General features: G+C 37.4%; 1 protein-coding gene across 1 annotated transcript in view; it reads right to left on the reverse strand.

Annotated features, from left to right (window-relative positions):
* Window positions 1-8836: 8836 nt before the first annotated feature.
* Window positions 8837-11744, reverse strand: part of MZT1 (mitotic spindle organizing protein 1) — a 13563-nt gene continuing 10655 nt past the window's right edge. The window contains exon 3 of the mRNA XM_007469230.1: window positions 8837-8860. Coding sequence (XP_007469292.1) covers window positions 8837-8860 — 24 coding nt within the window. The remainder of the gene's footprint in view (window positions 8861-11744) is intronic.

Genomic DNA, 11744 nt, shown 5'->3' on the forward strand with positions numbered 1-11744 from the left:
AATAGAGATTTAAACATTATTCATAATCCTTACTTCTCCCAACACATGCTCATCCTCATGGGCTCCTTTCACTAATTAGCTATGCAAGTCTTTATATTAAAATTTAGCTACATATTAATCTTTTGGTTTTATTGCTAGGCTGTCTTGATTTTCCTTGCTATACAAACACAGTATATGCTTACATTTAAATACGTTTTGTCTATATTTCCAAAAAGAGTATATAAAAGCAGGAGTTTATGAAAACATCAGGTCTGATTCCACTGGTGAGAAAAGAGTGTATTTTTTTTTTTGAAGTACGTGAGCCTCTCACTGTTGTGGCCTCTCCCACTGCAGAGCACAGGCTCCGGACGCGCAGGCTCAGCAGCCACGGCTCACCGGCCCAGCCGCTCCGCGGCACGCGGAACCCTGCCGGATCGGGGCACGAACCCGTGTCCCCTGCCTCGGCAGGCGGACTCCCAAACACTGCGCCACCAGGGAAGCCCAAAGAGTGTATTTTGAATTTGTGTAATCAGAACCATTGAACCACTCTGTAATATGGAGGAACAAATCTGACTCCATATTAGATCCGTTTCTTTTATTTTAACCTTTGTATTCTATTGGTTGTTTTTTTTTTTCTTTTTTCTTTATTTTTGTGGTACGCGGACCTCTCACTGTCGTGGCTTCTCCCGCAGCAGAGCACAGGCTCCGGACGCGCAGGCTCAGCGGCCATGGCTCACGGGCCCAGCAGCTCCGCGGCATGTGGGATCCTCCGGGACCGGGGCACGAACCCGCGTCCCCTGCATCAGCAAGTCGACTCTCAACCACTGCGCCACCAGGGAAACCCTGTATCCTATTGCTTTTGATTCGAGTTATGAATGTTGCCTGTAGCCTGAAATACACAGGATAGCCCATTTTCAAGGCTCTGACCTTTAAGTGTGTAACACTTTTCTATTCATATAGAGATAAAAAGTTGCAGAACAGAGAATAACGTGTCTTGTTGGAGGTTTACAGGGACATCATGACCTCAGACCAAGAAGTTTGCAACAAACAACCACACCCCCTCCCCTCTGAATATAAAAGAAGCCTAAATTCTACCTCGGGTAAGATGGTTCTCTAGGACCTTAGTCCACCATCTTCTCAATCTGCTGCCTTTTTGAATAAAGTCACTATTCCTTGCCCCAATATCTCCTCTCTCGATTTATTGGCCTGATGTGTGGCAAGTAGGACTCGGTAACAGCTCCTGAAATTAGTTTGCTAGATAAGTCCAAATAATGTAAAATATAAAATGAAAATTAATATTTATGAAGCCTCTACTATGTGCCAGGTGGTAAGCTATGGATTTTACATATCTCCACTTAATCTTCGAAACACTGTGAACTATATATTATTATCCTCATCCTACAGATAAAGAAACTGAGGCTTGGATAGGGCATATGGAATCCATGCCTGTCTGACACCAAAACTTGAGCTTTCTGCTAAACTATATGATTAGAGCCAAAATGAATCTTGGGGATTACCTAGGGTAGTGGCTTTCCAAAATGTAGAATGGGTGTCAAAGGGGGTGGTACATGGGACAGTACATTTCAAATGCAATAAATGCCACAGTGAAGCAGTTCATTTTTTTCAACTCTTTTCATCTTTTTGATAACTCAATTCTCTGTCTCTAAAACTTGTTCATCTTCTTTTCTATCACAGAAAGAGCCAGTCTCGGTATCACAGCTTCTGAAAACACCTAACTAAGATGTAAGTCTATGTTTATTTTTCACTGTAATTATTTTTAAAGCTACTTTCTAGCTAGGGCAAATGATGCTGGTTTTCCTTTTTAGTAGTCATGCAAATTTTTATTTTAAAAATCAACATATTTAGATTATTTTAAGCTGGCCTATTTAAAGAAAAATGGTTATAAATAATAGTTCAGTGGTATACACGTGGTAAAAGTCATGAGGACGCCCTAAGAAATCTAGACTTTGGGGGCAAGGCTTTGGAGAGTCTAGGCTAAAACTCACATGAAACAATTGAAGCAGCTCACATGATACAACTGAAGAAATTCAGGATGCCTAGAGAGATGTAATTGTGTCCATGACATAAATTTTACTGAATTGCTGAAACATGATCATTTACCTTTTTTTTTTTAATTGAAGTATAGTTGATTTACAATGTTTCAGGAACAGCAAAGTGGTTCAGTTACATATATATATATTTTTCACATTCGTTTCCATTATAGGTTATTACAAGATATTGAATATAGTTCCCTGTGCTATACAGTTGGTCCTTGTTGGATCATTTACCTTTTAAAACATACAATGATCTCCCCACAAGCAGGTCAGTTTGCACTGCTGTTTTCCTGGCGGGGCTTCAGATATCTTTTGACTACACATACAAACTAGAATGAGAGAAAACAAAAATTCTGTCTCCTTCTGGAGCAGTCACGTAATTTCAGTTTTCTCCAGTGCTAAAAGGTGTGAAATTGAAGTGGGTGGTATGTTAGATTAGTTTGATAGACTGGGACTTTCAGCTTAAGTCGGAAGTAGATATTTTATATTTGTTTTTATAAAATTTACATTATTTAGATATTTCAACATATAGCAATAAGCACATTCAAGTATAAGCCGTAGCTCTTACAGTAAAAAGACCCTTTACTTGTAGGAGAGCAGGTAGACTGTCTAAAAAATTTAACATGTGACATAGTTTTCCAAAATTACCTCTTGAAAGTAAAATTATCAGAGCCACCTCTTCAAAGGCTTTTGATGTAACTTTTCAAGTGTGCATCTGGCAATCTACTGCTTTCAGTAGCTAGAGGTGAAAATGTGGACTGCTTCTGATATAACATGCTTGCATTTCCATTCAGCTCATGGGGACCCACAAGATACCCCAGTATTCTGCTCTATTCTAATGGGCAAAGAAGCATCATCACTTAAGAGGAAGACTTCCTGAGGCTGCTATTTAGGGCTGTCAGATGCACCACCTTTTTTTTACAACACTTAAAGTACCTGGTGTATATGAGCTCAATAGTGAATTTCATAAAAGAGATTTTTGTTGTTGTTAAAACTGGGCTCTCCAAGTACAGTACTTCTGAATAATGAATGGTTTTAACCTGTTATTAAAATGCAATAATATAGATCCACAGAGATGTCACAAAAATTCACAAGCCCACCAACATCAGCCATAGCATTCTGGTTAGGAAAAGAACCCTGGAGAAGCTAAGCATCTATCATTAGTCTTTTGTTATATTCTCAGCTTCTGCTTCCAGTTTCAGCTACTACGGCTGGGAATCTGATTCCCAGTCTCTTTCAGCCCCTTCCATCTTGCCTCTTCACCCCATGAGATGGTGACATAAAGTGAGAGGCACGTGATGTGTGTGGGCTCTAGAGTCAGTTCACCTGGGTTGGAATCCTGGCTCTGCCACTTTCCTGATTAAGCCATTTCTTTACCACTCTGTGCCTCAGTTTAAAGCACCAAACAATGCCTTGCATGGAACAAGTTCTCAATATGTGTTAGTTATTAATTTTCAACTGCATGGTGGATATTGTTTCTTGGGTGCAGAGTTTACCCATGCTTTCAGCTAACGTATATTCATTGAGCACTTATTACATGCCAGTTCAACATGCTTGAGACACACCAATGAACAAAACCCCCCAAAATCTGTGCCCTTGTGGAGCTTCTTCAGGTAGAAGGAGACAGACAACAGTCAGTAAATATCACAACTAAGTAAACTGTATTAGAGAGTGATAAATGCTACAGAAAAAAAGAATAGATTTGGGTAAGGGGACTGGGAGGTAGGCAAGGGTGAGATTTCATATGTATGTTCAATATTATATTCCTAAAATGCATTTTTCCAGAAAAATTAGATTCCCTTCTTTATTTCCATTTACTGATAAATCATTTTCTTTGCTACCCAGGTTAAAAACTGAAGTCACTTTAGTTTTTCTATTTTCCCCCTAATGTGCCATTAAATCTCATGCGTTTTTCTTCTTTATTGTTCCTTGCATCTACCAATTTGAACCTTAGGCCTGCGTTACCATCTCCTGTCACAGCCTCCTAACCAGTCCCTGCTTCTGGTCTCAGCCTGCACTGCACTTGCAAAGCAAATTCCATAACAGAGTTTACCTCATCTCTTCCTTTCTCTGATGCCTGTGAAATGAAGGTCGAACTCGTTCAGGGATGTTGATAATCTGGCTTCATCCTGTCTTTTCAGCCCTCTCCTACCTCCCCCTAAATATAACTTTCCATTTCAGCCAGAATAATCTACTATGGATTCCCCCTCTGTGCCTACACACACTAGGATCTTTTCTAACACTCTATTGCTTAGTGTTTGCTTTCTCTTTGCACGTGTTAGAAATTTCATTAAGTTTAATATTCCATATGGAATTTTGTATAATTTGACTTATTAAAGTATCCCAGGTAACACATCCTCATGAGGGAGGTGGTGTGGACCTGATCTCAGCAAGGTGGACGTGCTGATGGAAGGGCTCACTGTTTTCTGGAGAATTCACAAACATCTAAAACTGTTTTGATGCCTTTACTCAGCTTACTCAAGGACAGGTTACCAGCTAACTAGTTTACCGCCAAAAATGTGCACAGAAGATCTACTTTTTCTAGACTGTTTGCCTTCTCCCCTAACATATAAATCCTGTTCTCTCCTATTATCTCAATGATTTCCCTCTGAGAGCAATTTCTGTAAAAATAACTTCATATCTGCTTTTAGAAATAGACATAGAAACATTTGTTGTTTACATTTAAAAGTTTCAATGATTCAAGTGATTAAGTCTTTAGAAAAGCAAACCCATCTTCTATTTTTGTTATGTAAAAACATCCAACAGTTCATTTAATGTAGTTTGTGTAAAAACACCCTTGCCACTGGTGAATATCAAAGCACTTTTATATTAATCTACTTTCTTCTGTAACGTCCTAATCCACAGTGGGCTACCATCTTGATTTCTCAGCAATACCATCCACCTGAGACTCTTCAGGCTGCTTGCATGTAAGTGATTCAACCGATTTCTATTACTTTATATAGGTTTCGATACTAGTGAAATACACATTTCTGCCACATAAAATGCAGACTTTCCCAAAGATTCTTTTTAATTTAAATGGTAACCTTCAATTGTGCCAGTCTTCAAAACTACAGGGATCGTGTACCTCGAAAATAAATCTATTATTTCAGAACTATCACCAGCCAAAATTATTATTTCAGATTCAGGTTTCCCAAGTGGCTGGCTGGTCTCTGGGCTATTTTCAGCTGAGTTCTTAAGTAGGACTAAACACAAGGGTGCCTCTTCACCAACATGGGGTAAAGGCAGCCATCAAGGCTGTGTTACAAAAAAAGCCTATTTCATCTTCCCAATTTGTTTAGCTTTTGCTTACTATACCGGGTAGACCGACTACAATGGTTTGTTGATAATAGGCACTTTATAAATATTTGTTCCTTTATTAGTTTGTTACAGTTGCCATCACAAACTACAGACTGGGTGGCTTAAACAACAGACATTTATTTTCTCACAGTTCTGGAGGCTGAAGTCCCAGATCAGGTTCCTGGGCAGTTTGTTTTCTTCTGAAGCCCCTTTCCTTGGGTTGTAGATGGCCATCTTCTTGATGTGCCCTCACATGGTTTCTTCTGGGTGCATGCACCCCGCCTTGTGTCTCTCTGTGTGCCCAAATTTCCTGTTCTTGTAAGGGTTGTAGTCAGCTTGGACTAGTTCTCACCCTAAAGACCTATTTTTAACTTAATCACCTCTTTAAAAGCCCTACCTCCAAATACATCACACTCTGAAGTATGGAGGTTAGGGTTTCAATGTACAGATTTGGGGAAACACAATTCAGCCCAGTTTCCTAACAGAGATCCCAACTGTCACTTAAACCATGTCTAAAAAGATTTTGGCTCTATTGTTTTTTGTTTTTTGTTTTTGTTTTTTTTTTTTTTTATTTATTTATTTTTGGCTGCATTGGGTCTCCGTTGCTGTGCACGGGCTTTCTCTAATTGCGGCGAGCAGGGGCCACTCTTCTTTGCAGTGAGCAGGCTTCTCATTGCAGTGGCTTCTCCTGTTGCAAAGCACGGGCTCTAGGCACACGGGCTTCAGTAGTTGTGGCACATGGTCTCAGTAGTTGTGGCACATGGTCTCAGTAGTTGTGGCACATGGTCTCAGTAGTTGTGGCACATGGTCTCAGTAGTTGTGGCACATGGTCTCAGTAGTTGTGGCACATGGTCTCAGTAGTTGTGGCACATGGTCTCAGTAGTTGTGGCACATGGTCTCAGTAGTTGTGGCACATGGTCTCAGTAGTTGTGGCCCGCAGGCTTAGTTCCTCTGCAGCATGTGGGATCTTCCCGGACCAGGGATCGAACCCGTGTCCCCTGCATTGGCAGGCAGATTGTCAACCACTGCACCACCAGGGAAGTCCCTGGCTCTATTGTTGAGGAAGGTGTTAAAGTGAATGTTCTTGATGTCACTGAACTGTACAATTTAAAATGGTCAAAACGGAAAAATTTATGTTGTGTATATTGTACTACAATAAAAGATGTGGTTACTGTGAGAAACTAAACTTTTAATTTTATTTAAACATAAGTTTAAAAATATATAGCATGTTTGAAACATGTATGTAAATTTCATAATGTCCACTATGTAAAGTTCTTATTTGAAATATAGAAAAATATAATCTCACATATTTGAAATGCCAACTTTGTTTTCAAGCCTGGGGAAATGTTATAGCTATATACTTTCATTACCAGGGGAAAAGTACCCCCTTTTACCACCTAAAGACTAATTTGAAATTGTAAATTATAAAGACTACCTTTAAGCAGTCTTCAATCACACATAACAAATAAGCATCTAAATATTTACCAAATACCTATAGAAACACAAGTTGAATTCATAGAAGCGTATTTTAAATCAGAAGGACATGCCGATACCACCAAAATGATTTTATTTTTGACACTGCCAACATGCACAACAACGCATTACTTTGGTTTCCTTAAACATTACTTAAGTACGCATTAGAAATATATGTTTACATTTAAGAAATGTAACACATTAAGAAAGTACTCTATAAACATAACTCCTTCTCAATATATTTTCCTGCTTTGTTTCACACATAAATAACATAATCTACAAAGTCATAAATAAAACTATTAACTCTTATGACCTAAAAGTATATACAAATTTTGGAACTTTACAAGAATGTCCTTTTTCTGATTGTATATAAATAACAACATGCAGTATTGGCAATGCTTTTTAATTAAATGAATGACTTACAATCAAAACTTTTATTGTCTCCCAACCAGTTCTCCCTATAATAGATCTTCAGTGTACTTGGTAAAGATGTCATGTATTTAAAAAGTCAAAGTGGTCAAAAGACTAGATTTTTAAAATAGAACAGAAGGTTGCCATTAAATATTATTAAGCCTTATTAAAATCACTTTGGTTTGCCTGAAGAACAAAAAATGCTACCAAAGAGTATATGCCTGTACTATCATTTTTTAAAAAAATTTTTGGCTGCACCCCGCAGCATGTGGGATCTTAGTTCCCTGACCAGAGATCAAATTCGCACCCTCTACATTGGAAGGTGGAGTCTTAACCACGGGATGGGATTTCCGGGGAAGACCCTATATTATCATTTAAAAGGAAGCTAACAAAGTCTTAAAAAATCAGATTAAATTTGTATTAGTCTTGGGAAAAATATTCCACTGACATTCTGTTATAGGAACAGAATCCATGCTATCCTAAGTTTTCTAAAATTTATTTTGAACCATCACTTCAATTAGTTAAAACTTTCAGGGTAAAAATAATGACACATAAAAATGATCTTAGAAAGGCATATTTAGAATTCCTGATACAGAATACTTGATTATTTGGTTTTTGTTTAATGACTGGAAACCTTTATTCCTTCAGAAAATAATTAACATTATTTGTTGAGTGACACCATCTATTTAGTGATTAACTAGATAACCACTCAAGGTATATTAAGTAAGCACTCAAATTATTTTTATGTAACAAAAGTAAAAAAGACTTTTCATGTTGGAATTGTTTCATTATGCATTATTATTTTTAAGGCCGTGATTTACAGAGTATAAAAATTAGAAAGAAAAATATTTATGTATTAATAAGAATTAATATTCTCTATTAATATTCTCACATTTAAATGATTCAAATGATAAATAATAGTAAGCTAAGCACTGTCATTACTTATAAAATCTAAGTTTCTAAGTTTCATTTTTCAATCAATACAAATATGATCTGCTTCACAATATTAACTGCCAGTCAAACTTTATGTTTTAAAAAACTAAATATTCTTTGTTAAAGAGCAGTTTACAACAAATGTTTTTCCATGCTCTTATAAAAAACAAGATTCTGATATGCATAATGAATCTAAGTCAAAATCCACAACTGGTAGCCGAAATTGTCAACTTCCAGCCTAGTACAACATAAATCCACAGTTATTTTGCATAAACAATTCAAAATTAAAGTTTATAATGGAAATGTCAACAAGTCATAACTACAACATTACTACTGAAGGGTTCCACTATACTTCAACCAGGCACCGCAGATGTGCACATCTGATAGACAGACTGCTTAGAAAATTAAAGCTATCAGAGCTATAAATAAGGAACACATAAATATGAACACAGCAGTGCCAAAGCATTAGAACTGTTAAAAAAAAAAAAGATGTGGTGTAAACACAACTGATAGTTTTCTCTGTAAGCCACTTTCACTGATTTATAAAGCCAAGGTTTTATAATTCTTTTAAAAAGGACAATGTTTCCACATTGCTACATGCAGTGATTTCACTGTACATTCTTAACTACAATGCCATCTTCAATCCTCTTGCAGAGCTTGACATGTCTCACCAGGATTTCTTCAAAAAGTCAGCTTGTCATATTTTCAGCAGCCTAGAACAAGAAAGTATGATTCATTATAATAAAACCATGGAAAAAGAGACACCATGGAAATGAATTTGTCAATACTGCACTGTTATTAACAAACAACTCCTCCCCCACATATACCGAAGAACTTTTATCAGGATAATGCATTGGTTTTCCCTTTTTGCAGTACATTCTTTGAACTACCGTTTGAACTGATTGCTAGGCTAACAGTAGCATTCAAATTGCATTACATACAAAAATCTCTTCCTATGCTGCCTCCTTATTCTCTTTCAAACTCTAGCACAGGTGAACAAAAATTCTTATAGTTGTGGAAGATGTATATTAAATAAATCCTCTTCCACTGGAATTTCAGAAATGTACTGATGAAAGGCTATGATACCTTTTATTTTTATCAACAGGGTTATGAGACAACACTAAGCCAGGGAATGCTCCCGGGCTATAGTCCACTGACCCAGTTCTAATCACCATTTTCATCCTTTCTTAAATAGCAGGCTCAGATATTTTTTAGAACTTACTGTAGGTAGAAACTTAACAGTTAACAACTCTGATGTCAGAGGGTCTGAGTTCAACTCCCAACTCAACCACTTGTAAGTCCTGAGAGAAGTTAGTCACCATAGCTTCAGGTTCCTTAGTGGTAAACTACTACTAGCTGTAATACACATCCCTGTTGTGATTATAGAGGAAACAATGCAAGGAAAGCCTTTAGTGCACTGAGTTTGGCAAAAGGAAAAGTACTCATAAATATTAGCTATTCTTATTGTATTATTCAGTTATTCTTCTGTCATATGAAAGCAACAGTCGTGAGTTAAAATACAGAAAATCTGAATCGTTTTTATAATTATTTAAAATTTTTGATTAAAAAAATGAGAAACCTTACATGTGTATCTGACAAAAGGTTTATTTCAAAAATATTTAAAGAAAGACTACCCACAAAGAAAAGGACAGGCAACCCAGGAAAATGGGCAAGCTACACGAAAAGATATCTCACAAAAGAAAATGGCCCAAGAACATGTGAAAACGCATTCAATCTCACTGGTACTCAGAGAAATGCCAATAAAATGACAAATTCATAAACACCTACCAGAACAACTAAAATTAAAAAGACTCACAATAATAAGTGTTGACAAAGATGTGAAGCAAGGGAAATTTATATGCTGCTGGTGGGGATATAAATTCATACAACTACTTTAGTAAAGTTTGACATTACCTCTTCAAGTGGAAGATACACATAAGCTATGATCCAGCAATTTTACTTCTAGATACCCACCCAACAGAAATGCTCACATACATGCAACAGAAGACATGGAGAAGAACTAAGCTAACAGCAGCACATTTGTTATGGCTCCCGACTGGAAGCAACCTAATATCCATTCATAGTAGGAAGGATAAGTAAGTTATAGTATATTTGTACAAAGAAACATGGTTATTACAGTGAAAAGGAATGCACTCCAGCTATACTCAACAGAAATGAACCTCATAAACATAATGTCAAACGAAATAACCCAGTAAAAACACTGTGCTGGCATTGTTCATAATAGCCAAAAACTGGGAACAACTCAAATGCCAATCAACTGATGAATGGATAAAATGTGGTATATCCATACAATGGAATATTATTTGACAATAAAAAGAAATAAAGTACTAGAAATAAAGTACTGATACATGCTAGGACATGGAGGGATCTTGAAAACATTATGCTAAGTGAGAGAAGCCAGAGACAAAAGGTCACAAGTTATATGAAATGTGTGGAACAGACAAAGCCATAGAGACAAAGTGGATTAATGCTTCCTAGGGGCTGAGAGAAAGGGAGAATGGAGAATGACTGCTAATGGGTTTAAGGTTTCTTTTGGGGGTGATTAAAATGTTCTACAGTTAATTGTGATGGCTGTACAACTCTGTGAATATACTAAAATCTATATAAATTTTACACTTAAAAAAAAGAACTGTGCTGCAAGATTCCATTTATATCAAGTTCAAAAATTTTACAAAATGAAACTGGTGTTTAGAGATCCATGCTTAGTCAGTAAAATTGTTAAAAGAAAGTATCTACCATAAAAATCAGGAGAGTAGTTACTGGAGCGGGTAGTGGGAAAGAGAGGTTAGTGATGCGGGAGCATAAGGGAACTTTTAGGGTGCTGGCAATGAGAATTGTATAGGTATTCTCTTTATGATAAATTTTTGCTCTGTAAATGTGTCTTGTTTACCTTTTTGTGCCAGATTTAATAATGAAAAAGTTTTAAAAAGCACAAAACCAATGACCCAAATTATTGGAACTTATTGGAGAGTAACTTAATCTGAGATGGGTAAGCTACAGGTTTTATACGCCTACATCCTCAAAGGAAAGAAGGGTAGAGAGAAGCCATTTTGTCCTTGGACAAGGTTTAAGAGGGACTGACTTGAAGTTTCAGTATTCATGGTGAGCGAGTGCTACATAAACATGGAAATAAAAATAGTGAGATTTTAAAATCAGAGTGTGTGCAAGCAAGAGAGGGAACACAATGCTTTTCCTGTTTCCAGTCTCAGCAATTAAAAGGTGGTGAATGTGGGGCTTCCCTGGTGGCGCAGTGGTTGAGAGTCCGCCTGCCAATGCAAGGGACACGGGTTTGTGCCCTGGTCCGGGAAGATCCCACATGCCGTGGAGCGGCTGGGCCCGTGAGCCATGGCCGCTGAGCCTGCGCGTGCAGAGCCTTGCTCCGCAACAGGAGAGGCCACAACAGTGAGAGGTACGCGTACCGCAAAAAAAAAAAAAGTGAAAAAAGGTGGTGAACGTGAATTTGAAAAACAGTGGTCCTCTGGGTCCATGTTGGCAGTCCAGCCCACTGGCCTCAGCAGTTCCTGGCCTCTAAGCCACTCTCCCCTCTTTTTTTTTTTTTTTTTTTTTTTTTTTTTA

This window comes from Lipotes vexillifer, unplaced genomic scaffold (genome assembly GCF_000442215.2).
Source record: "Lipotes vexillifer unplaced genomic scaffold, Lipotes_vexillifer_v1.1 scaffold1887, whole genome shotgun sequence".
Lineage (NCBI taxonomy): Eukaryota > Metazoa > Chordata > Mammalia > Artiodactyla > Lipotidae > Lipotes > Lipotes vexillifer.